The sequence below is a fragment of the Coffea arabica genome, chromosome 2e (genome assembly GCF_036785885.1).
Source record: "Coffea arabica cultivar ET-39 chromosome 2e, Coffea Arabica ET-39 HiFi, whole genome shotgun sequence".
Lineage (NCBI taxonomy): Eukaryota > Viridiplantae > Streptophyta > Magnoliopsida > Gentianales > Rubiaceae > Coffea > Coffea arabica.
In genome coordinates, this window is record NC_092313.1 from 11,365,611 (window position 1) to 11,392,267 (window position 26,657).

Below are 26,657 nucleotides of genomic sequence, written 5' to 3' on the forward strand. Positions count from 1 at the left end.
TTGTTGTATTAAGAAGTACAATAACAAGTCAATGACACGACAAATGATTGTCGCCATTCCGAAGCATTTTCTATAACTCATTATTTGCTTATTATTTACCAACTTCAGTGACTATAACCAATCCTCTATACCTTTCTCGCAAAACTTGAAACCAGGTAATTTTCTTTGAAAATGGTTAGTTTCAATTTCTAAAATTTGAGCCATGGATACATTATCATTCAAACTTTCTCAATTTGAATAGAAATTGGGGATGCAATGGACATGAACCTGCTAAGTTAAAAGCGTTGCATGACTTAAAATCAGCAAAATAAAATGGATATCTTCACTCTCCCTACTTCAATTTTCGTTCAAATCGATTAATTTTCTGTTCGAGGATGAAATTGGTATAAAAATTGGTAGTTCGGATCCTAAATGTGTTATACTAGAAAATTTGATAGCAAAATACATTCACGGCCCAAAGTTTAGAGATGAAAGTTGGCATGTTCCCCTTTTCTTTTGTTTTTTATGCAAAAATCCTGCAAGTGCACATTGTTTTATGTTCTGCAAGGTTTCTTCCACAGGGCAAAGCAGTCATGGCCTATGCAGACAAAGCTAATATAAAATTTACGGTACATCATGCAAGTAGAAGTTACATGCAACAAAAGTGACGGAGCTAAGACTCGCAAGCCTCAGCCACCGGAAGAACAGAAAATTGGAACGGTTGACGGCGCATGTCATCTTTATTTGGCTACGAAATTCAAAGTTCTCCAAATTTTAGAGGATAAATGAATGTGGACGAATTTCATAACTATGCATAATCGAATCCGTGTCCTCCAATGTTTCAGGTTAACCATAGAGACTATAGTCCAGCCAGTGGTACGAAGATATGCTGCTGCAGCTACCCAACACGGCACAAAAAGGAACTGTTCCGTAAAAGAAAACCAATGTAGGCATTTTCCCACAAAGATTGTGAAGGAAATCCGATATACATATCAAAGTTTCGAATTAAATTCACCATTCATCACTCATAAAAGCCCATGATCAAGAAGAAAGACCTTAATCAATACAACCGCATTAGTCATAATTAAATATAATGTGTCACTCAAAACTACAATAATAAGGAAAGCCTGAACCTGAAAGTGTAGCATCAAACTTCAAAGCAACCCCATTCTTCTCTTATAGTCGCTGACAGTCAAAGTTAAAGAATGTCTCCTCATCATTTTCTGGAACCCTATATCCCTAAAATGCAGCATCAAACTTCAAAGCAATCCCATTCTTCTCTTGTAGTCGCTGACAGTCAAGGTTAAAACATGTCTCCTCCCATCATTTTCTGGAACTCTACAACCAACAGTTGCTTCTATTCTCTGCTTCCGAGCCATGAACCCTGCTTGCGCTCCTTTGGCCCCACCAAAATTTTCAAGTGGATCCAAGTTAATTTCAAGTTTAAAACCATGCAGCATGTTCGACTCTCTTCCTTGATCTACAGGAGCACTTGTATCTACCAACTTCCCATCATCCGCTGCAGCTGTAGCTGCCTTTCCCATCTCAGTGGAAACTACAGCTGTGCCATTACGGTTATCAACTGCTGAGGCTGCAGTAGCTTCACCATCTGCTGCAGCTGCTTCTCCATCAATGGGGTTTTTGACATAATAATTTCTTGACCTGGTCCATCTCCTTGAGAAGGGATCATACCCAGCTTCACCAGCTTTCAGACCCGCATTGACCGGTTTCAATCCTGATGCATTCTTGAAGTTTTCAACCCTGTTCTTTCTGTTCATCTCTGCCAACCTAATAGCTTTTTTGTCCATCTCATGGGCTTGCCGAGATGCCTCCAATTCCTGCAGTCTGGCCTTGATCCTCTCCACCTCTAGTTCATCATTGTTAATCTTTGCCACTTCCATCTCTGTCCTCAAACGATCCTTCTCAGCTGCAACATTCAGCGGTCTCCATGTGGCAGACTTTTTCTCCTGCAACATCTGCTTGACAGTTTCTGCAGAGTAAACAAATGAATTTGTCTTCTGAATGGCCTCCTTCTTTTCCAATACCTCCAGTTTGCTTGGCATGCGGCCACCACTGCGCTCTACTTCCCTAACCCATTGGTCATATTCCTCCTTGGCAGGTGGAGAGTCTGAAATCATGGCCATCTGCCACCTAGCAGCAGAGTTTTCATTTCCCCAAACAACATTTAGATACTTATATGTGGTCTTGTTATCAAGCTTGTACAGGCGATCTGGGTCTGAGCCATCAACATTGCGGACAACACAGAGTCTGTAGATTGGACCATATCTATTCTTCCCAATTCCAACCCTTACAAAACAACCAACAATCAAATCCTCAAAAAAAGGTTCCATAAACCACTTTGCTAATTTAGATCTTCGAATGGTAATTTCCTTTATATCCTCATAGGTTGGCCACTTTGATTCAGCTGATGTCTTGTCGTCATCACTATCAGCCATTCCACCATCACCAGTAGACTCTTCCTCATCACTATGTGAAGCGCTTCCACTCCGGGTAGGGCTACCTATAGTTGCTGCAGTAAAGGGTCTACGCTTGACAGGTGAGTAACCACGGCTTCCAGAGCCATCTCTAGTTGCATCCCTAAGTTTCCGATGAGCCTCTGGATCCTGCTGCCTCATTCGCTTTGCTCGTATCTCATTCAGCGCGTCATCTTTGGCAGCTGCCCTGTCAGCAAATCTAGTTGATGAGCGCACAGCACGAGAATGAGTTTGAGTGGGGCTCCCTTTTCTTTTTTTTGCAAATTTTTCGTGCATTTCTCTATCACTTCTTGTTGATGCACGATCTGCTAAAATCATTTCCCTTTGAAGTTCCGACATCTGTGCAAGCTTTTTCCTATCATCTTCATCCTTGTAGAGGTCACTCCCAACAGAATCGTCATCACTGTCACCTTCATGATAACCATCTTCTTCATGATTACTATCATCCTCATCCCTTTCCAAGGGGTCCAACCTTTTCTTGAGAGGGACTTGTGAACCAGAGGGTTTTCTGTTTGAATAAGCATGATCATCATCATAGTCATCATCTTTTGAGTCACTCTCATCATCAGAGTATGGAACCTTGCGTCGTCTTCTCTCACTTTCACCTGTTCTCCCAGCTGCCTCTAGCAACAAGTCGTCTAATTCTTCTTCCTCAGCCATCGTCTGCAAAATTAGGATGCATTTTTTTTTTGTATTCAATAAGTTAAATCTTTCACAATCAATTCAGAGGAAGATGGACAAACGAATGAGTTTCTCAATGAGTCCCAAAACTAGATAAGCACCTCTCACAATGAAAACAATTTCCAGAAAAAGATGATGAAAAGGGACGCGGAAGCCAGAATGCCTAGCGGATGTCATTGTTAAACATAAAGATGGTTTCATCATACAAGTTATAACATTGCATAAGTGATCAATCGTAAAACGTGCAAACTCCATCTTTTGCAGTATCTTTCACCAATTCAATAATTAGGACCTATGCTGACACGATGTCCAACAAGTGCATCACATTGAACAATGGTGACAGATGCCACAAATCTAAGTTTTGCGTCATGTAAATTCAGTTCATTAATTGGTTCAGCAGTGATTAGCTAAGTCATTATTGGAACGGTGTCGTTTATTTATTCTAGTAGTATAATAAGTAGTTTTATTGTGGTGTCGCTTAGTTCAGCCCAGGGTCGTTTTGAACTCAGTTAGGTTTTTTTATAGAATTCTTCCAGCTCAGCAAGTTTGTTGTTTCCCTTTTAGTTTGTTAGATAAATAGCATTGCTCCTGCATTGGGGATCAGTTGCAATCTTACTTTTAAAATTTTGCTAGCGACAAGGAGATATTCCTTTCTCTGCAAGAAACTTCCCTTCTTTTCCTTCCTTTGTTGATCATTCCTTTTCCTTCCATTTTTGGGTTGAATTTTTCAAATTTCTTCATTGATTGACAAGTGGTATTCAGAGCTGTTTGATTCGTTGGCAATGGCGGAAACAACAAGTAAAGCTTCTGAGGAAAATCTTAAAAGGCTAGATAAAGAAGTTTCAGAATTGGGGTAGCTTTAGTACCATACAAACTCCGAAAAACCAAACCAGGTACATCAACTCACAACTCTATTAGCCAAAATTAAGAATCATTCAGGACTCTGAAATCAATAGCGAAACATACAAGAACCAGAAAATGTAGTCATACAATCTTCTCAAACATCAACAAGCGGCAAAGTGAAGTCAATTCAACAGAATAGAAGCATAAACTGTATTCACATAAACCAACTTCGCAAGCAACTACATATCCAACTACATTATGTAAATCCTTGCCAGTCTAACTTTACCAGCCAAAACTAGTGTACTGTCACTTTAGGGTCCATACCACATTGTACATGCATTAACTTGTATCATTCTTACACAAACATTACACTAATTTTCATTTTTAAATCCAATATACCCATAAAAACTACCTCAATCAAGCCGGTCAAACGATTTTCCCTAATCCTCAAAGTACAGCAACTCAGAGTTTCCCCTTTTTTTCTGCTGAACACTAATAAGAAAATTGCTCCCGCAAAGAAGTCTAAAGCCAAACATGAAAAATAAAGAATTATCCATAGGTCGAACAAGAACTGGCATCGTAGAATTCAAAGCACAAAACAGGAAGAGTTTTTGAAGTACTATATTCTCAAGAAATAACACCTGTATCCACATATCATCACGAATTTCAACTCAAACATAGATCTGCAAGTATGCGCCTAGCAGCCCTAGAATCGAACTCCACTAGTTTTACATTCTTCTTTTCCTTTTATTTCGTCATGAGCAATGAAGAAGAAAAAACTAGCTGATAAATTAAAAACTAATAAGGCAGAATTAGATAGCTACAGCGAGAAAGCTTACCGGAGAGAGTTAGAGAGCGATAGAATTAAACAGCGGAGTCTCGTCGTCCGGTCGGCTGACGGAGTCGGTGGCTCCTCCGGCTAAATATAGCAGAGGAACAAATCCTGCTGAGATCAAGAGGATCGAGCTGAGGGCAATCAAAGGAAACCGTATATATATATTTTAATTAGTACCCCTTTTTCAGGTGAATATAATGACGCACCAGTCATTAATTTTGATGAATTTGATTACCTTATTGCTGGGCTGCTATCGGCCCATTTATCTCGGTTTTTGTAGGACGAAGCTCGGTGTTGCATAGGCCATGATGTTTAGGCTCCAACTCAGGCCCTTCTACTCTGTTAGGCTTAGGGATGGCAACGGGGCGGGGTTGGGGCGGGGGACGGGGGAGTTCCCCCCGTCCCCCGCCCCGTCCCCCGCCTCCCGCTCCCCCCGCCCCGCCCCGCCCCCGCCCCGCCTTGCGGGGGCACCCGCGGGGGCACCCGCGGGGTTAATAAAATTTTATTATATAATTTTATTATAATTAAATTTTAATAAATAATCAAGTACTAAAATATCAACACATCACCAAATTATTATTCATTGTAATTTTACAATTGAAACTCATAAAAACAATCAAACAGAAGTTATTTGAATACAATCCAATATGATGAAATAAATATAACTAAAATAGTCAAATTTTCACTTTTAGTACAAATGCAATCACTAATTCATCATTGTGTTTGTGTTTTTTTTTGAGAAAAAAGTGTTATTCTATTAAGTGTAATTAGAAATTTAGTATAAATGTATTAGTAAATTTAGTATAACTAATTAATAAATTCTATTAGTAGACATGTATAATTATTCATATAATTGATAATATCAATTATATTACATAAACTAATATACATTATATAATACATCTAACTAATAATATCATTATCATAAGTTTATAACTAATTAACTTACATATAATATATAGTCATTTATATATATATATATATATATATATATATATATATATATATATATATATATATATTTTTTTTTTTTTTTTTTTTTTTTTTTTTTTTGCGGGTGGCGGGGCGGGGGAGTATACCCCCGCCCCCCGCCCCGTTTCTAAGCGGGGGGAAAAAATTCCCCCCCCGCCCCATGAGCCCCCCGCGGGGCGGGCACCCGCGGGCACCCGCCCCCATTGCTATCCCTAGTTAGGCTGTATTCTATACCTGATTAGCCCAAAATAAGATCTTATTTCATTTTTTTTATTATTCAAAAATGAATTCAAGCAAGTAAAAGAAAAAAAAAAGTGTATTGGTGAATATAAATGGTTGCCAACAGATGGCGACTTAATTTTTATTTGATAATTCAATTTAACACTTAAAATTTAGTGAATTTAAATTTTAATACGTTCAAACTGTATTTTGACCCAATATTTGTTGCAACGGGATCAAGAATCCCGTAGCAAAGTTGCACAATGTTACAAATAGGCACATTGTATTTCAAGATTTGATTACTACTACTACTAACGAGTCTAATTAGTCTACCACTTGTTGAATTTCTGATGCAACAGAAGCTGTTTGTAGGCCAACAGATTTGTGGAATTGATTCTCGAGTTTTATGCAATTGATCGATAAATCAATATGAGTCTGATTAAAGAAAATTTTTTATTTGCTTAAAAATTAAACTTACAAAAATAACTTTTCTCCATAGCTACAATTTACAAACCAGCTGTCTGTTCTGCATCATGTCAAGACAGCTTTAATGGGATCACGTGCTATCTTTTTGCACCATAAATTTGGAGGATAATTTCAGAAACATCCCCTGAGGTTTTTGATAATTTCATGTGGCTCTCTTATGGTTTTAAAAATTACATCTACCTCCCTTATTCATTGAAAATGACAATATTAACCTTAATATTTTAATAGAACTCTCTTGTTGCCATGTTTATATAAAAGATGGATTTTATAATTTTTTTCCGTTTTCCTTCTTATTTCTCTTATATTTCATTAGAAATATAGAAGAACTATCAATGTTGTCACTAATATCTATTCAGAACAAATGTTAAATTAGTAATTTTTTTGATGACTTTTAATATCATTCAAATTTTTTAGCTCTTTTTTTTGTATCAAAATCAAGAATAAATCAACAATAATTAAAAACAAATTGCCCAAAATCACTACCAAACTTTGATAGTTCCATCACTAAACTAATCCATAAACTTTTATTAAAAAAAATTAGTTCATAAACTTAGAAAACACAAGATAACACTTTCTTCTCTATTTTAAAAAGAACCTTTATTCTAAATAAAGCAGTATAAAAAATAACTTATTATAGCAAGAGATTTATTGTTATAGTTGATTATTAAATAACAAATATTGGTATGAAAAACTTGAGACTCTGTTTTTTTTTTTTAAACTAATTGTATTGAATTACTTTATAATTATTTAGAAGAATAAATTAAACTTTATAAGATAAGGATATTTTAGGGTATTCATTAAATTTTTTACCTTATTTTAAGGTTTGATTACCAAAGTGTCAAATCGAGGGAGATAAGTGTAATTTTTAAAACTTTAAGGGAACTAAGTGAAAATAGTCAGAAACCTCAGGGGAGATTTCTGAAATTATCCCTAAATTTGGTGTACCATAAAATCGAATGGACAAACAAGAAAGAGATGAGATTCGAATATTCTGAAAATCTTTAGACACAGACAACAATTGACCGACTACTACTAATGACAGACTCAAATTGAAACCGTGCGTAAGCGAAAATCAGAGCAAAATATTGGAAGTCATTTGATTTTGGATTCTTCCTTGAGCCATTTATCGTCTGCATTTCTTTCGCTTAGTCAAATGGAGAAGATAGAGCACAAGTCTGTTGAAGTGAATGGCTTGAAGCTTCATGTAGCTGAGATCGGAAATGGGCCTAAGACAGTGTTGTTCTGTCATGGGTTTCCAGAGATCTGGTACTCCTGGCGCCACCAAATGGTTGCGGTGGCCAGCGCTGGTTTTAGAGCCCTTGCACCTGATTACAGAGGATATGGATTTTCCGATCCCCCACCTGTTCCTGAGAAGGCCAACTACTTAGACTTTGTCAGTGACCTCCACGCTCTGATTCAATGTCTTGGCATTCCAAAGGTTGATACCCTTTTGCTAATTGTCTCTTTCTGTGAGAGCATTTTGCTTTTCCCGTTAGCTGTTGTGAATGTGCTTTTCTTGCATAATTGGGAAAGCTTATTAACTCTGAATCTAATCGATCAAGAAATTTTCTTTTTTTCCTCACTCATTTCCATGAAATAATAATCTTAAGATGCGGAATTTGATCTGTAAGTTCACCTGCTTTTCTTTGGAAAAATGTTCAAGAAATGAACAAAGGGGATCTTTTTGAAGTTGTTTCTGATACTTTTATATGGACTACTGGGACTACCAATCTGTCTCAAGTCTTTCCTCTTTGATATATGAGTTCAGATGGGTAAAATTTCTTAATCTCATTTCCAAGATGCACCAGTATATGAGAGAAAAGAAGAGAGATGAAGAATGCTCTGCCAAAATCATTCCTTTGTCACTGAAATTAAAACCTTTTGAGATTCTTCTCCGAATTTTCCGCACAATGTGCAGGTTTTTCTCGTGGCCAAAGATTTTGGAGTCCGCGTAGCACAAGTTTTTGCCCTTCTCCATCCGGAGAAAGTTGAAGGAGTTGTAACACTGGGTGCACCCTTCACACCTTTGGGACCCCCACTGTTTCTGCAGTACCTCCCTGAAGGCTTCTATATTTCAAGATGGCAGGTGCATAATTCTCTTTGTTATTTTCTTCCTTCTTCTTGCATTCATACCAGAGTTAAGTAAATTCTGGATGCGGAATTATGCTGGAGTGGGAGTAGGGAGTCATGAATTTCGAATACAGGTTTCGAGTTCAAAATGTGGGTTCTAACAAAAAATAACTTGTTCATTCTAGGAACCTGGAAGAGCTGAAGCAGATTTCGGCAGGTTTGATCCTAAAACAGTTGTTCGCAGAATCTACATTCTGTTCTCAAGAAGTGAATTGCCAATTGCTGGGGAGAATCAGGAAATAATGGACTTGGTGGATTCATCTATGCCTTTGCCCTCTTGGTTCACGGAGAAAGATCTCGAAATGTATGGCAGTCTTTATGATAAATCTGGATTCCGCACCGCACTAAAAGTACCTTATAGGTACCCAATCAATCAAATTCCTCTTGAATATGCAACTAGCTTTGTACTGACTGAGTCAGCCATGTTTCTAAAACTAGGAGTTTTCTTGTTACTGTTCAGTCTTCTAAACCTGCTAACCAACTGGTTTGTTTGTGTTATAGGTCATTGAGCGAAGAGTTCAACATATCAGAAATGAAGGTGGATGTCCCAGCGCTATTGATAATGGGCGAAAAGGATTATGTTATCAACTTCCCAGGAATGAATGACTTCATAAGAACTGAACAGGCAAAAGAGTGTGTTCCTCAATTGGAGACAAAATACATACCTGAAGGTTCCCATTTTGTTCAGGAACAATTTCCTGATCAAGCGAATGAGCTGATACTCAACTTTCTCAAGCAGCATAGTTGACCCGGGCACCAAAAAAACAACTCTCTCTAGTAGATTTGATGTACTTTTGACTGTTCCCTACTACTTTCACTTCAGAGTGGACATTTGAAAGTTCTTAACCAGATGTGTGGATGGAGTTTCCCAGTGCTATGACATTGGTGGAGTTTGTAATGCTGTAACATTTCTGAAATAATAGAGAGAGATTCTCTGCTGTAATGCTGCATCATTCACAATTTCTGTGATACTACTACTTAAAAGCACTTCTTACCATTTCACCAAAGCTTGGCATTTTCTAGCTTTTGTCCAACATGATGCTATGGTTGATTTTCATTTGTCAAAAGTTTTATGGGTAATATAGCTAGTGATTTCTCCCCGACTCATACAACCCAAAAAATTCAAATTCAAAACTTTTGACTAATTTTAATTTGATTTTAACCGTTAGATATTGTAGTTTCTTTTAGTTGTCCTAAATTTCCCTAAAATAAAAAAAGATTGGGACCATATTTATTTTGGTCAAAATATCAGGAATCAATTTAACTCATGAACCAAACATGGGGGACCCAAATTGCACATCTCCCTTTATTTTAATTATGCCTAAGTTCCCAACTTTTTTTTTTTTATATTTATGTTTCAATTATTTCAAATATCAAACTCAATTAAAAAAAAAAAAACTACCACAACATTTGATTTAACATATATAAAATTCACTAACTAACATTGAAAATGTCACCAATTTTCCATTACAACAATCTTGTCTATCTTATCATGCCTTTTTTCTACGTTTTTTTTACATTCACTTTTCGCTCTTTCCCTTTCATTGGGATCTGTATTTCGGCTGGAGTGTTTACAAAATATTTTTTAAGTACTAGGCATTAAATGATAAACAAATTTTTAAAAGGGTTTTTATTGTAATTTTAGAATGTATTGCATTATTTCATTCACGCACAACCGGCCTTATCCGGTGCCCAGTACATCTTTTTGCTATCCGTCTTTGTGCGTCCCCACAAAAAACAGTTGGCGTCCTTGCATTGCTTCTGCCTACCGCGGCCTACCGCGGGCAGAAAAGTGAATTTTCCACCGTGGACGGGACCACCGCCGAGAAATAAAGGTGCAAGATCCAAAACATGACGCATTGAGTTGGACTACTTAGAGTCCCTGGGAGGACCTCAAGAGTTGCCGGCTTTTGAGGTTTCTTTTGGGATTAGGTTTATAAAAGCCGAATTTCTAAACTTCAGTTTAGAAAAGGTCAAGAGGCAAATTCATGCAGGGATAGTTTACTGAGTGTCGTGAGGGGTCTTCACTTCTTAGCAGCAGCTGCCTTACTGGCTTGCCCTTGTGGGGTTTGCCATCCCACATCGGTTCTGGGAGGAGTTTGGGTTTGGTTTATAAGTCCCTGGGAGGACCTCAAGAGTTGCCGGCTTTTGAGGTTTCTTCTGGGATTAGGTTTATAAAAGCCGAATTTCTAAACTTCAGTTTAGAAAAGGTTAAGAGAGAGTTGGACTACTTAGAAGTACTAAGTAAATACTCCCTTCTGCCCATACTATTTGTATCTCTCTTGTCTTTCTTGAATTTTCCTCCTGCAAATGGATCAGATTCAACACAAGTTCATTGAAGTGAACGGGCTGAAGCTCCATGTAGCTGAGATTGGAGAAAATGAGTCAAAAGCTGTATTGTTCTGTCATGGGTTTCCAGAGATTTGGTATTCTTGGCGTCATCAGATGGTTGCAGTAGCCAAAGCTGGTTATAGAGCCATTGCACCCGATTACAGAGGATATGGACTGTCCGACCCACCATCTGTACCCCAGGAGGCTACCTACTCTGACTTCATCAGTGATCTTTATTCCCTCCTTGATGTTCTTGGCATTTCCAAGGTACTTTAATGGAGTCTGTATCCTTTTACATTTATTTTGGGTTTCATGTTTCTCATTCAAAAGAGGGGTGGTATAAGGCGTCTGACCTATGTTGTTAGGATCCCGATACGGATAGTAGGATCGTACGATCCTACGATCCGGATTAAGGCTAACGATCCAATCTACGATTATAATACGATTCTATTATTTTCAATAAATTAAATAACAATTTTAATATTTTGACTCTATTTTTGTGTAGAAAACTCAAAATTGAGTGTCGTTTATTGCGTTGTAAATTATATTCAGAGTGCTTTAAATCCATGTAAATAATTAAACCTAATTCCAAACCTAGAAAATTTGATGAATCTTTAAATTTGACTCGTATAATTCACTAAAGTGAATAAATGATCTTTGTTATAGGTTATCACATGGAGCTAGTGTTTTGTGTCTTTATTATAATAAATTAATATGGTTTAGAGCCTTTAGAAATGAATTAACCTTAATTAACAATATAATTATATTGATTGCACATGAATTACATTATTTGTTACTATATTTATGAATTGCAAACTTAAAAATTATTAATATGACAATTTATTACATTTTTTGTAGGATCTACCGATTCTACGATCCGATCTTGCAAACCAAAAAACAATCCTAGGTAGGATCCCGATTTTGAAAACCTTGCGTCTGACAAAGTGTATGGGCACAAATTAAGACTCATAATGAGAAAATCCAGTTGAGTTTTCCAGAGAGCTTATGGAGATCAGACTAGTTTGACTAGATTTGTGCGATCCATATTGAATTCTCTGCTTTGCATTCGTCCTAAATAATCACCAACTGGGAGTACTATAGTAATTGTTCATTATTTGGCATTAAGTTTTGGTTATTTTGATGCTGACAAAGAATAAATGAATGAAAAGTATAAAAGAAAAAATTGCAGTTTTGAAACCAAATGTGTGGAGCATCGGCAGTTTTAGACTTTTTTATTCTCTAAAGTATGGACGAGAGAAAATCTAGTACCAAAGGTTTCAATTTTTAAGCACATTTAGTCCAGTTGACTAGTTTTGGCAAATTGTTATCGAAATCTGGTCGCGTGGGAAGCGCGTTCGGGTAGGTAAATTTTGAAAAGAAAAAAGAAAAAAGGTTGTTGATCATAATTTGTAATTAATGGGCGCTAATTAGTCACATGCCAAGTAATTAGTCTAATTAAATGGCACTAATTAGTGCCCTTTAATTACAGATTATGGCCACCAACATTTTTTCTTTTTTTGTTTTTGTTTTTAAAAAAACCTTTTGTTAAAATGTATCCACGGTCATGTGCTGCCCACATGACTGGATTCCGGTAAAAATTTGTCAAAATCGTTAATTGGATTTAACGTGCTTAAAAATTGAAACATTTGGTTTTGGATTTGCTTTCGTCCAAACTTTAGGATCTAAAATTGCTAATGTTCCAAGTATTTGATACCAAAACTACAATTTTCTCTATCTTAAAATTCAGGGGGAATGTGAAACCAACCCACCAGGAGATCAAAATGATCGTGTTATAAACAGGTTTTTCTCATTGCTAAAGATTTTGGCTTTCATTTATCTCAATAAAAAGATCATGGAAGGTGTCTCGCATGGTATATGCGCGACTCAAATCAAGATTAATGAGAAAATATGATCTAGCTTTCGAGAGAGCTTATGGATATTAGACTGGTTTGATTAGATTTCTGCCATTCACATTTGCATTCTCTGTTCTGCACTCATCCAAAATAACCCAATGGAGGGAGTACATAGAAAATGACATGGTAATTGTTCATTGTCCGACATAAGTTTCAGTAATTTTGTAGCTGACGAAGAAGAAAATGAAAACTCTGTTGAAATTCGGGGGAAATGTAACCAATTTTAATATCTAGCACCAACTCACCAATTACTAGCAGATCAATATGAAAAAGTAGTAGGTAAGTCCCCATCTTACACGAACGCGGATTAAGGTTGATTGTTGTTTGTATGCTAGATGATTTCTACTTGCCGCAATTTGTTGGTGTTTTTCAGGAGCTTATATCACGTGTATATCTTTGTGTTGTACACAGGTTTTTCTCATAGCGAAAGATTTTGGAGCTAGGGTTGCATACCTTTTTGTGCTTCTCCACCCAGAGAGGGTTGCAGGAGTTGTGACTTTGGGTATACCTTTCTTCCCACCAGTTCTTCCTCCACTGAAAGAGGGCCTTCCTGAAGGCTTCTATATGGCCAGATGGGAGGTATGAAAGTCTCTTTCTTCACTTATTTTTTTTTTGACACTTTTCTTTCTGGTGGTACATTTATGAAATTTTGGGATGGGGATGGTGAATCTTGAAACCATTTTCAGCATAATCCAAAGTAAAGGTTTCCGAGCTTCAGCAAACGCTTGCTCTTTTATGTGGCAAGGTTTCCAAGTTTCAGGAAACTCTTGCTCTTTTATGTAGCAAAATAGAAGAGGAAACCTATGCATCTCAAGAGAGTTTTCCACTATAGGAAAAATGTCAATGCATCTCAATAAATATCTCTATCTTAGGAACCTGGAAGAGCTGAAGCTGATTTTGGTCGACTTGATCCTAAAACAGTCGTGCGCAACATCTATATCCTGTTCTCCAGACCTGACGTACCAGTAGCTGAGAAAAATCAGGAGATAATGGATTTAGTGGATTCATCTACTCCTCTACCCTCTTGGTTCACCGAAGAAGATCTTGCAAATTATGGTGCTCTCTATGAAAAATCTGGATTCCAAACTGCTCTAAAGGTTCCATATAGGTAAGCGAATAAAAATACTTCTCATTTAAAACGTTACCAATTTCTTACATGCTCTCTTTATCCTGAAATCATTGTGCCACAACACCAGATTATAGTTCTGATTGTTCACTCAAGATCTCTTAGCTCATCTAAACAACAGGGTAGCTAAAAGTACTTTATGGCGGCTCTAGAAACTAGTTTCGTGCTTTGGTAAGGAATTAGTCAGTTAGCATAATGCACATTTCTTTGTAGGTCATTGCAAGAAGTGTTCAACGTACCAGAAGTCAAGGTTGATGCTCCTGCACTGTTGATAATGGGTGAAAAAGATTATTGCATCAAATTCCCAAGTATGGGGGGCTATATTAGAAGTGATCAAGCTAAAATGTTTGTTCCCAGGTTGGAGACAGTATTCATACCCGAAGGTAGCCACTTTGTTCAAGAACAATTTCCGGACCAAGTGAATGAGCTGATACTCAATTTCTTAAAGACCCATAGTTAATCTATATGTGCAACAAAAAGGGTCCATAGCTCCTGAACTATTTGATGCTCTGTTTTTGGTGGTTTGGAGGCTGAATGCTGTAGTTCATTGAAGTTACTTTTCCTGCAAATCTCGTCTTTACTACTTATCTAAGGCCATTTACTTTTCTAAAAGATCTTATCCATGAAGACACAGGAGATTTTCTCCTGTTAAAAAGACCATGATTTTCGCGGTCTGCATCCATACACCTACTTTGTTCACGAAATATTAAGTACCTATTGTATTGTATGCTTTCCCTTGAGTTTGTTCGTTTGCCGAGTTTAATAAAAGAGAGTACATTTAATTGAAATTGACAAGGATACAGGATTTGAATAGGACTTCATTTTTGGCCTCGCTTGTTCACCTTTTCATCACTGTTGTCTGTGTTTTACAAGAATCTGGGATGGGAAATTGCTACATGCCAATCTTCAAGGCATGGTGGAAAATGCTACATTTGCCGAATCAGTGCATTCATGCATACAACATTAAACTAAGGTACATTTATTTTCGTCCACGAAGGATACAGAATTACAAAAACCTCCTAGAAGCATTTTGCAAGAACTTGGCAAATTCCCAATCCCAAGTAGTAGCCTGCCCCAGAAGGAATACGAACAAACAAGAAACAAACAACATATGATGCCCTGAAAACCGAAAGTAAGTTATAGCTCTTCCCAACACTATTAACTCCAGTGATGAAAGAATCAAATTTTATTCATTAGACCGTGTGAAATGACGTGCTAGCAGATGAGAAGGAGAAAGTAACGGAACATATATCATTTAGACTTGCCCTGGAGTCTCAAGGTAAATGCATATAAAGACAAAAGAACCTCCTTCAACCTCTCTCTGACTTCCCCATCGATCAAGTTACCATCTTCATCACACTTCTGGGGCGGGGCTAAAGGCCTCCGGAGGAAAAACTCAGGCTTATTGATGAAATGAAGATTAAGAAAGACTCCAATCTGGCGGACATGATACTGTTGAAGAGCCCCACCAGTACCTCCGGCAGCACCTACAAGTGCAGCAGCCTTATCAGCCCAAACATTGGGGGGTCTTGATCCCCAATCGATAGCATTTTTCAGAGGTGCAGTGACAGAATAGTTGTAGTCTGGCGAAGCAAAAAGAACGCTATCTGCTTGGCGAATCTTATCCCGAAAAGCCTCAACTTCTGGGGGAAAAGTCCCATTCACTTCTAAATCTGTATTCAACAATGGTAAAGGTGAAATGTCTATATACTCTATGATCATGCCACCTATTGACTCATTGGATATCTCAATTGCTGCCCGGATGAGGCCTCGATTACAAGAGCCCTTACGGAGGGAGCCACAGATGGCTGCAACTCTGATGGGGGCTTCTTCGGGCACAGCTGGAGGATTGGTTTTTGCTGCCTCTCCCATGATTGATTCAGACAAACCCAAGAAAGACTGACCACCCGCCCCCTATATAGAAGACTAGAATGTCGCACAAAATTCAGCTGTGGAGTCTTAAACGAACAACATCATATCTATTTTCATTAGTTTGGATTGGGCGGGCCTATAAATGCTAGTACTTCAGCCTTGAGCTGTCGTCAGGCCTGACTTCAACAGCAAAAGATTGTGTGAAAATTCATTAAATTATTAAATTGTTAAGTATTAAATCTAATATATTTGGGTATATATCACATTCAATGATAAGTAAATAACTTATCACTTATTTTTTTAAAGCAAGTTTTGTTTAGAAAATTTAATGCCACTTAATTAATTCAGATATTCAATTTTTAGTTATCAAACATGTCTGAACACGTTAAGATCTGAATCTATTAAATTTAAATGTTGAATTGAGTTATCAAACAAGGACTTAGGTTCCGTTTAATAAAACTGAATCTGAACTCTGAAGTTTGAATACTGAAACAATTAATTTACTAAATTTTAAGTACTGAAAAGAAATATATGATGTCTGAATTTTAATGCTAAACTTATTTATATTGTTTGATAAATATTTATAACTAAATATTTAATAAATTTAATTTGATAATTTTGCCCTTATATTTTTTCATTCAAAAATGAAATAGAACATATGATTTAATTAGTTTAAAATGTTAGGTATAAAAATGACAATATTTTTTTTAAATCAAATTAATATAAAAGATGAATATATTATATGAGGAGTATGGAGAAAATGTGAAAGTCATTAAAAAGGGATAAAAGAGAAACAGAAAACCATTAAATAGAGAATATCAGATTGTTTAATTAGATAATAATTTTGAACATAATTAACAAACAAAGGTAGATTTGGTAGATAAGATAAGGTAGTTGAAGTAATTCTTTTGATTTTTATCAGAATTAAGCATTCAGTTAGGATTCTTGTACTGAAGAAAACACACACAAGTTTAGCACTGTTTAACAAGTTCAGCAGATGGATTTTTATTTATCAAACACTCAAAATATTTGAATGTCTGAAAAGGTTCAGTTTCAGCACTTTTTTATATTATCAAACAGACCCTTAGTCGAATTCAGTAATCATTTGAATTAAGGAATTTGATTGAAGATTTGAAATTCGCCTAGGGATAATCCGGATGGGACTGAACCACCATTGGACCAGACGAATGCACAGCACACCTAGGGGTGTCAACGGGTCGGGTCCGGGCCGGAATTCATTATTCCGGACCCGGACCCGAAATACTATGCCGGATCCGGATCCGACCCGTTTACCCGACGGGTCTTTTATTCTACGTTCCGGATCCGGATCCGGCGGGTCCCGGATCCGGATCCGGGTCTACCCGAACAAATTTACCAAATTTTATAATTTCTAATAAAAATGAGAAAAAAATATATTTGTAAACTAATTTCTAACTAATGCAAAGAAAAAATCAAATAAGAAAAGAAATCAAATTAACTTTATTAAAATACATCACCCTAATCAAATTATATTGATAAATATATATTTTTTAAATTATTAATTCATTTATATCCGGATCCGGGTCTAATACGGGCCGAAATACTATATTCCGTATCCGACCCGTTTTTTGGTTTGACAAAACGGATCCGGATCCGGATCCGGGAAACGGAATTAAATCCCTACCCATACCCGCAATAATTTCACGGATCCGGTCCGGATCCGGGTCTAGACCCGACCCGTTGACAGGCCTAAGCACACCCGCCTAAATTTTTTTTTTTAAACAAGTCAATTAAATGTGGTATTTTTGATGGGAGGCAAGGTTCCACCCCACCAACTAGGTGGTGGCCACTGAACCAATAGCCCACTGAGGCAATCATCTAATTGGTTAGTTAGACAATTCTTGCTGTCTTTGCTCCTGATTCCTGTGTTGACTTTGCTGAGTGAGTTTCCTTACTTGGAAGAGGATGATTGCGGTTTCAGACAGAATGGAAGAGCTCTCGGAGTGTCGAATGGATGTGTAGGCGGAATGGCTGAGGAAGAGATTGAGACCACAAGGTCAAACTCGCGTTCTTTTTTTTTTTTTTTTGCGTGCCCTCAGTGCTATACTAAAAGAGAAAATTCTAACCCACATTATTCCAAGAGTGACGGCTCCTAATTGTACGAAGGAAACAAGAGAAAACAAACTTGAAAACATTTCCTCCAAACCTTTTGAAAATGTTCGAGTTTCATGATTCCTACTATGAATTTGCTACTGAATTTAGACTAGTCGTGGGGAAAATTAGTTTGACTTCTGAAGAGAAATTGTGACATACGAGCAGTTTTAATCCCCAGACTTTGGATATCAAATTTATTTTTATCCAAAATTTGGAAATTAAAACTACTCATGTATCACAATTTGGATATCAAAACTACACTTTGGCAGCAACTTTCCCCCTCCAAAACAACGTAATCTTGACATAAGCCCTTATGAAAGTTGTAGATATGGATCGTACGTTTACAATGGATTTGGCCTTGCATCCATTTAAGGACTATAACTCTTAGATATGAAGCAAAAATCATGACTAATTCAGGATGGAATGATCAATATGACGTTCTAATTTCTTATCCGTTTTCGACCCATCATACATTCAAATTGGGTTTGGGTGCTTTCCCGACAATTCTTGATCTAGGTCTTAGCTTTTCCGTGCACTAAAAATCATCTTAAATGAAGGGTTTTTTTTTCCCCCTCAAATAGAGGCTTAGAACTCCAGATATAGTCAAAATTCTGAAACGGGAGATTATTTGTCCAAATATATTTGCTTACATCACCATTACAATTTTCAATACACCTTTTTATCTTTTTAATTATCTTTTTATCTCTCATACATCACATCACAAAAGGTCCTATAATAAAAATATCTCAAATAATTTACAATCCAAACACACTCTATATTGAACGGTTAATTTTGATCAAATACACTCTTTATACTCCAAAACCAAATCATGAAATATAGCATATATCATTTTATTAAGCATTTAACTTCAACAAAAGGCTACATGTAATAGAATAATATGTAAACTTGGCACTAATTAGCTCTTTTGGTGTGTAAAATACGCCCCCCACCCCATGGGCAATTAAAAAATAATTGAGTCTTAAGCAAACAACATCTATCCATTTTATTAATTTAGGGCCGGCTTATATATGGTAGTAATTCTGTCTTATTTGGAATGAGTCCCCTGGATTTATGAAATTGAAACGAGCTCCCCTCATGTTTGGAGAATTAGATATACGTTGATCAAATACTACTAAGATCACAAAGTTTATTGGATTCATTCACAATCACAACAGTGGATAAGATACGCTTTGTTTCTGTCCAAGAAGGATACCTAATTACAACCACCCAAGGATGGAATTCTGGTTTGCAATTTCAGAAGCATTTTGCAAGAACTTGGCAAATTTTCCAAATGGTAGTCTACACCAGAAGGAATACAAACTAAAAAGCAAAGAACATATGATGCCCTGAAAACCGAAAAGGGTCAGAGATATTTCAAAATACTGTGAATCATTTCTTGTGAACTCCAGGAATGAGTCAAAATGTATTCTTTAGGCCATGTGAAATGATATGCTAGCTAGCAGAAGAGAAGAAGAAAGTAAATACAATTTCAGACGGTATTGATAGTATATATGTATCATTTCGACTTGCCCTGGAGTCTCAAGGTAAATGCATACAAAGACAAATGAACCTCCTTCAATTTCTCTCTGATTACCTCATCGATCAAGTTACCATCCCTATCACACTTCTGGGGCGGGGCTAAAGGCCTCCGGAGGAAAAACTCAGGCTTATTGATGAAGTGAAGATCAAGAAAAACTCCAATCTGACGGATGTGATATTGTTGTCTATTCCCACCAGAACCTCCAGCAGCACTCACAAGTGCAGCAGCCTTATCAGCCCAAACATTGGGGGGTCTTGATCCCCAGTCGATAGCATTTTTCAGGGGTCCGGAAACCGAATAATTGTACTCTGGGGAAGCAAAAAGAATACCATCTGCTTGGCGGATCTTATCCCGAATCTAAACATTAACTTATCCCGAATACAAATATCCGTTGCCAAATTTGTGAATTAATATCTAAACATTACATGCGTGCATAGAAGATATTTGGCAACGGATGGACCGAAATCACAAGATTGTTTTTAGGCAAGTATTGATCTGCTTATTTAGTATTTCAATAATTCTGACCAATTTAGACTTGTTCATAAAGGCAGTAGTCATCAGTATCGGCCTAATTCTGGTCTGTACAGAGAGAACTCATAAATGCCCCGAAGAGTTGATTCTATGCCATGTAAGAAGAGAGCAAAACATAAACCAGCAGCTAATAACACAACCTTCATAAACATCGATTTAAATAGTAACAAAAAGAGCTCTCTCTCCAAGTCGTCTCAATACAGATGGGTATCCAGGCAACTGCAGGACCCCTTAAAAAGTGAGTTACTTCTGGTGCAGTTGGGATCCTCTGTGCCACTGTTCGGTGCCAAATTCAGTGCTAATTCCACTTATCACGTGATGGTAGAAGAAATTTAAATAAATAGCATATGATAAATTAAATAAACAGGACACTTTGCATAAATATAGACGTGGCACTGAACTGTCACGAAAAAAGTGGCACTGAAGATCCCGTGTGCCTCTGGTGCAACAGGCTTCACATCTTTAGATTAACATCATGATCAAATTTAGGTACCAATAGTCTGTTGGTATTGTAATTCAATGCTTGAACCATGAAGCAAGTTTCTTAAGCGTCTTCCTATTTCTCTTGAAGTGCCATTGGTGGTACGTGCTTATGTAGTTGTGTTTTCACTCCTCGCTTTGCTATCCTGTTAGAGTCCTATATTTGCTGTTTGGTTTACCATGCAAACATGGGCTATATGGCACTTTTGGAGTCTACCTTGCATCAAAATTTCTTGTTTAAATTTGAGGGATTCCGGCTGAAAAGATTTGCATTGTGTTTTAACTTTTAAGGCTATAAATATTAACCAATGTGCAATATAATAGAAAACTACTTGCGTTTGTTATTGTGTTGCTACAAGGGTGAGCCCTATACCTATTAGTTTCGGATAGATTTTAATTCATGATTGATTGTAAGTATTAATTCTTAAGTTGTTCTTTTTAGGCATGAGGGTCAAGCCAAGGATCCTCGAGTGGAGCTGGTGGAATGTTTCGGCAGCGGTGTCAGCAAATTAATACTAATACAGTCCGTGACTTGGACGCACATGGGATTTGATGTGATTCAGTCCGTGACTTGGACTGTGATTGTCAAGAGACCATGCAAGCTTACAGTGGTTTTTTCTTTTTTTTTTTACTGCAATCAATCGTAAAATTCTTATTATCTAATCTATCATATTTTACACGAAGAAGGAGTATCATATTTTATATAGAGGAGGAGTCTAAAGAATCTATGAAAAAAGTTAGTTATAGATCTGATTAGATAATTAAAATGGTGTCCTGATATTTCTTTTAAATTTTTTTATTACAAGTAGGGTTCGAATCCCTAATCTATAATCCAAACAAGTTGGTAGCCAAAGCTCAGTGGCTAAGCTATCAGTTGGTTCTGGTTAAAGGGTTTGAAGGTAGATCCAGCCTAGATCTGGTGAAAATGAGCGCAACTACGGCAACAACAGAAGTTGTATACGACAATTGCTGGTCCATCATTCAAAAAAAAAAAAAAAAAGCAGTTCACGGTCCATGTCAAGAAACGGCCACTTGAGCCTTCACGTGGCTGTATTCAACCATTGAAGGCATCAAATGAAATAATTTGCAGCCAGGACTTGCGTAGACCCGGCGTCCCACTTAAAAATGGACGCGTGGAAATAAATTAGCCCAATCACAACTTTTCATTTTGAAATATCTTAAAATATTTATCATATTGAAAAAATTAAAATATTTTTAAATTTCTTTTTTTAATATAACTCTTCTTTTTAATTATATGTATGTTATTATTTATATTTAAATTTTAAATTTATTAGAATAAAATCAATAAAAAATATAAACATCACAATCAAATTATTATTTTTTAACAGTTGAATGGCTAAATAAATTCGGATAGAGGCACTAATAGGGATAATTGCAGAAACCTCCCCTGAGATTTCTGATATTTGCACTGACCTCCCCTATCAATTTTGAAATTGCATTAACCTCCCCTAAAAAAAGTTGGAACTAATTTAAAAGGTAAAAGTGTGTGAAATTACTAGAGTACCCCTATTGGATTTGACTTTACCAGATGAAAGGTTTGAGTACTTTCATCAAAACCAACGTTTAATTTGTTAAACAAATTAAACTAATCAAACTATTTCTGCACAGTTAAATTAATTAACTAATTATCTAATTATCTAATTAACTAATTTCTATTTTATCTAATTAACTAATTATCTAATTAACTAATTAACTAATCAAACTATTTCTTCATAGTTAAACTAATAACTAATTATCTAATTGTTAATAGTTATTAACTAATCAAACTATTTCTGCATAGTTAAACTAATTAACTATTAACTAATTATCTAATTAACTATTAACTAATTATTTAATTAATTAATTAACTAATTAACTAATTTCTATTTATCTAATTAACTAATTAATAATTATCTAATTAACTAAAGCTGTTGTCTGTCCGAAACTAACAAATTATTTGCGTGTTAAACTAATTAACTAATTAACTGCTTAACTAATTAACTAACTAATTATCTAATTAATTAATTAACTAATTAACTAACTAATTATCTAATTAATTAATTAACTAATTTTTGTTTATCTAATTAACTAAAGCTATTGTCTATCCAAAACTAATAAACTATTTGCATGTTAAACTAATTAACTAATTAACTGCTTAACTAATTAACTAACTAATTAACTAATTAACTAATTTCTATTTATCTAATTTACTAATTATCTAATTAACTAAAACTGTTGTTTGTCTGAAACTAACAAACTATTTGCATGTTAAACTAATTAACTAATTAACTGCTTAACTAATTAACTAACTAACTGATTAACATACTATTTGCATGTTAAACTATATGCAGTACGCATTACCTATTTAAAGTATCGGCTCTTTATGGGTATTTTACTTTCAAACATTTAATTTATGATTAAAATATCAATATTTGTAAGTAAAATTCAAATAGTGTTACAAAAAATATCAATATTCTTACTTTCAAATATTTAATTTATGGCCTTATGCCCCTCCCTTTTTGTAAGAATATTCCTGTAACACTTTTTGAATTTTACTTACAAACATTGATGTTTTTATCATAAATTAAATGTTTGAAAATAAAATACCCATAAAGAGCCGATACTTTAAATAGGTAATGCGTACTGCATATAGTTTAACATGCAAATAGTCTGTTAATCAGTTAGTTAGTTAATTAGTTAATTAGTTAAGCAGTTAATTAGTTTAACATGCAAATAGTTTGTTAGTTTCAGACAGACAACAACTTCAGTTAATTAGATAATTAGATAATTAGTTAATTAGTAAATTAGATAAATAGAAATTAGTTAATTAATTAATTAGATAATTAGTTAATTAGTTAATAGTTAATTAGCTTAACTATTAACTAATTAGATAATTAGTTAAGCTAAGCAATTGTCAAGCAAATAATAATTGTCAAGCAAGATGAGGGCAAAATTGGAAGAAATGTTTTATCTCACTTCTACAAATAATTTTTTAATGGGACATCAAGCTGTCAGGGAGGTTTCTGCAACGAATTGTTACTGTTCAGGGGAGGTGAATGCAATTTCTAAACCTAGAGGGGAGGTCAGTGCAAATGTTAGAAATCTCAGGGGAGGTTTCTGCAATTATCCCGGCACTAATAATATGTTCACGCTGCTCAACAAAGCAGCGACGTGGCGCGAGGTGTTTGGCCATGATTTGACAATAAATAAACCTTTCTTCTAGCCATCAGTCAAAGCGATCCAAATAGGACAAGACCAAAAGTTACAGAATCTCCCACCGAACACCGTCGAGAATTGTTTTCCACTTACTTTTAAGTAAGAGTAAGTGCACGCCCAAGCCTTGTAGAAGCGAATACTCCAGGATAGACTACAACAGTTACACTTAGCACACTTTACTCTTGTTCCCTCCCCTCCTTCTCGGGTTTTGTTTCGTGGGAATGGATCAAATACAGCACAAGCATATTGAAGTCAACGGTCTGAAGCTTCACATAGCTGAGATTGGAGGAGGATCGAAAGCAGTGTTGTTCTGTCATGGGTTTCCGGAGATCTGGTATTCTTGGCGCCACCAAATGATTGCTGTGGCCAAGGCTGGCTACAGAGCAATTGCTCCAGATTACAGAGGCTATGGACTCTCTGACCCTCCAACCGTGCCCGGGGAGGCTACCTATGCTGATTTTGTCGATGATCTGGACTCCCTTCTTGATGCTCTCGCCATTTCTAAGGTACTATTCTCCCCTTTCCCAATTCCCGGCCGACAATCTGCTATGAAGTAGTGTGTTTTTCTGCTCTCTCTCTCGCTCTATATATAGATATTCTGAACTCTATTTGCTGCTAGATAACTTTTGCTAGTTGAATTTGTTAGGAAGTGAAGGAAAATCAAAACATGGTATTATTTCTTTTAGTGAAACAGTTCATGGCTTTGATAATTGTATGCATGTCGAGCCAATGGTAGTATAGATGCCTTCAAAATTTTCCATAAATCTTGAGAAATGGTTTAACAATAAAAGAAAGAACAAGGACTTGAGAAAGAATGTTAGAATGATATTGCTAATATGCAAATCAAACATGGTCTTGACGACTTTCTTACATTTCCAGTTTAGATTTTCTGCACGGTAATCGTTGAAGTACCTTATCCGCGGAATAAATCATTAATCTGATGCAACTGGGGACTGACTTTCTTAGAAAGAAGAAGATAGATATGCTATCATACTCATTGCTCTGCCGTTTTGAGTGAAGTTGACATTAAACGTCTAGAGTACATAATGTAAAAGGAGTTGCTCTTTCACTTTTATACAGTAATATTTCTGTATATATACATACATACAGACATACATGTATACACACACATGCGCATACCATTACGAGATTTTTTCAATTGATGTTTCCTTGTATGTTACGTGATTGTACTTTCTTTATTTGGATGCTTGCTCGTTTTGTGGAACATGAATGCCAAATCTGCATACCTTTGGAATACACAGGTTTTTCTCGTAGCTAAAGATTTTGGAGCCCGTGTTGCACAATATTTTGCCCTTCTCTACCCAAACAGGGTTGCTGGAGTTGTAACATTGGGCATACCTTTTGTGCCTCCAAACCCCACTCCAATGCAAGACTTCCTTCCGGAAGGCTTTTATATGTCCAGATGGCTGGTACACAACAATCTTTGTTTCTAGCAACTTCTTTCTTTGTTATCTCCAGTAAGCGTGCTCAGTTTTCTTTAAAAGAATAGGAAAGTAATCATGTCATCTTACAAGATTTCTTGATTCTAGGAACCTGGAAGAGCAGAAGCAGATTTTGGTCGGTTTGATTGCAAAACAGTTGTGCGCAACATATATATCCTGTTCTCCAGGAGTGAAATACCAATAGCTAAAGAAAATCAGGAGATAATGGATATGGTGGATTCATCTACTCCTTTACCCTCTTGGTTCACTGAAGAAGATCTTGAAAACTACGGTGCACTATATGACAAATCTGGATTCCAAACTGCTCTACAAGTGCCTTACAGGTAAAAGAATTGTTACACTTTTTAAATTCATTGCAAGTGCATATTCTTACTCGCAGGTATGTGTTACTCTTATACTACTGCCTAGATGAGATGATTATCAAGTAGCTAGTAGTCATGGTGTGGAACTGCTGCAACTCCTGCAATGAAGAGTAGCAAATGACAATCTCATTTACCCCAATTTTTGAAAGTCATGATCACAACTTTTGTGTCCACTATTGCAGTGATGATTCTCTATTCCAAGTTTGCAACTTGTAGCTTGCAACTCTTGTAGCAACTCCACTACAAGCTGGCCAAAAACAGTGGGGGGTAGCTTATGGTCCTAGATATATCAATGTGCACACTTCTCTGAAAACTAGTGGTTGATTTGGTATATAACTTTATTTGTAGGGCAAACAGAGAGCTCAATACATCAGAAGTAAAGGTTGATGCTCCTGCACTGCTGATAATGGGTGAAAAAGATTACTTCCTTAAATTCCCGGGAATGGAGGACTACATAAGAAGCGAACAGACAAAATTTTTTGCTCCTAATCTGAAGACAGTTTATGTACCTGAAGGTAGCCACTTTGTTCAGGAGCAATTTCCAGATCAAGTGAATGGGCTGATACTCAATTTCCTCAAGACCCATAGTTGATCTGGACATGCAAGGTGGTTGGTAGCAGGCTTAATTTCTGACGCCCTGTTGTCCAAGGTTCTCAAGTTCATTGGCTGCTGTCATCCTATATTGAAGTCCTGGACATTTTGTGTTTTCTTCTTGTCAATTTCATCCACTACTTCTCTGCTAAACTAGCTCATGGCATTCAGCTTTTGCCATTGTTGTAGTTTGCACTACAAATCCTTTAATAAATTATCATTTTCTGCACGTCTGGTTCTTATTCTCAATTTCCTGCGAACTTTACACTTTTGAGTTAATGCAAAATTTAGATTATCAGCATTTCCATTTATTCTTTAGTCTATCCATGTTTATTAACTTTGATTGAATTATAAATTCACCAAAAGAAGGAGATGCAACAATGATAACAAAAGGATGTGCTTACAAGAGCCTGGTTGTTGCAAAATGATGTGGAGTTTGGTTTTCCTTCTCTGTCCCTA

General features: G+C 36.3%; 6 protein-coding genes across 9 annotated transcripts; 3 read left to right on the forward strand and 3 right to left on the reverse strand.

The window, feature by feature from the left end:
- Nucleotides 1-965: 965 nt before the first annotated feature.
- LOC113730942 (protein RTF1 homolog) lies at nucleotides 966-5,207 on the reverse strand. 3 transcript variants are annotated; one of them, XM_027255946.2, is made up of 3 exons: nucleotides 5,069-5,207; nucleotides 4,838-4,941; nucleotides 966-3,137 (listed from the first exon to the last, which is right to left on the reverse strand). In XM_027255946.2, the coding sequence occupies exon 3, from the start codon at nucleotides 3,132-3,134 to the stop codon at nucleotides 1,239-1,241; it is 1,896 nt and encodes a 631-aa protein (XP_027111747.1). In that variant the 5' UTR covers nucleotides 3,135-3,137; nucleotides 4,838-4,941; nucleotides 5,069-5,207; the 3' UTR covers nucleotides 966-1,238. The 3 variants fall into 3 exon arrangements, with proteins under 3 accessions (XP_027111747.1, XP_071935022.1, XP_027111746.1); XM_072078921.1 differs by having other exon boundaries at nucleotides 4,838-4,964; XM_027255945.2 differs by lacking the exon at nucleotides 5,069-5,207 and having other exon boundaries at nucleotides 4,838-5,031.
- Nucleotides 5,208-7,487: 2,280 nt separating this feature from the next.
- Nucleotides 7,488-9,647, forward strand: LOC113730943 (epoxide hydrolase 1). Of its 2 annotated transcripts, none has more exons than XM_027255947.2 (4): nucleotides 7,488-7,948; nucleotides 8,429-8,596; nucleotides 8,766-9,001; nucleotides 9,142-9,647. In XM_027255947.2, exons 1-4 carry the CDS (start codon nucleotides 7,664-7,666, stop codon nucleotides 9,386-9,388), a joined length of 936 nt encoding a protein of 311 aa, XP_027111748.1. In that variant the 5' UTR covers nucleotides 7,488-7,663; the 3' UTR covers nucleotides 9,389-9,647. The 2 variants fall into 2 exon arrangements, with proteins under 2 accessions (XP_027111748.1, XP_027111749.1); XM_027255948.2 differs by having other exon boundaries at nucleotides 7,536-7,948; nucleotides 8,766-8,944.
- Nucleotides 9,648-10,840: 1,193 nt separating this feature from the next.
- On the forward strand, nucleotides 10,841-14,741 carry LOC113730944 (epoxide hydrolase 1). The gene is made up of 4 exons (XM_027255949.2): nucleotides 10,841-11,238; nucleotides 13,296-13,463; nucleotides 13,757-13,992; nucleotides 14,224-14,741. Exons 1-4 carry the CDS (start codon nucleotides 10,951-10,953, stop codon nucleotides 14,468-14,470), a joined length of 939 nt encoding a protein of 312 aa, XP_027111750.1. The 5' UTR covers nucleotides 10,841-10,950; the 3' UTR covers nucleotides 14,471-14,741.
- A 200-nt stretch (nucleotides 14,742-14,941) lies between these two features.
- On the reverse strand, nucleotides 14,942-15,998 carry LOC113730945 (NADPH:quinone oxidoreductase-like). Its single transcript, XM_027255950.2, has one exon. It carries the CDS (start codon nucleotides 15,880-15,882, stop codon nucleotides 15,262-15,264), a length of 621 nt encoding a protein of 206 aa, XP_027111751.1. The 5' UTR covers nucleotides 15,883-15,998; the 3' UTR covers nucleotides 14,942-15,261.
- Nucleotides 15,999-19,232: 3,234 nt separating this feature from the next.
- On the reverse strand, nucleotides 19,233-20,113 carry LOC113728559 (NADPH:quinone oxidoreductase-like). The gene is made up of 3 exons (XM_027252955.1): nucleotides 20,081-20,113; nucleotides 19,572-19,912; nucleotides 19,233-19,314 (listed from the first exon to the last, which is right to left on the reverse strand). The coding sequence occupies exons 1-3, from the start codon at nucleotides 20,111-20,113 to the stop codon at nucleotides 19,233-19,235; spliced, it is 456 nt and encodes a 151-aa protein (XP_027108756.1).
- Nucleotides 20,114-23,798: 3,685 nt separating this feature from the next.
- On the forward strand, nucleotides 23,799-26,427 carry LOC113730946 (epoxide hydrolase 1-like). Its single transcript, XM_027255951.2, has 4 exons — nucleotides 23,799-24,288; nucleotides 25,045-25,212; nucleotides 25,333-25,568; nucleotides 25,956-26,427. Exons 1-4 carry the CDS (start codon nucleotides 24,004-24,006, stop codon nucleotides 26,197-26,199), a joined length of 933 nt encoding a protein of 310 aa, XP_027111752.1. The 5' UTR covers nucleotides 23,799-24,003; the 3' UTR covers nucleotides 26,200-26,427.
- Nucleotides 26,428-26,657: the final 230 nt, after the last annotated feature.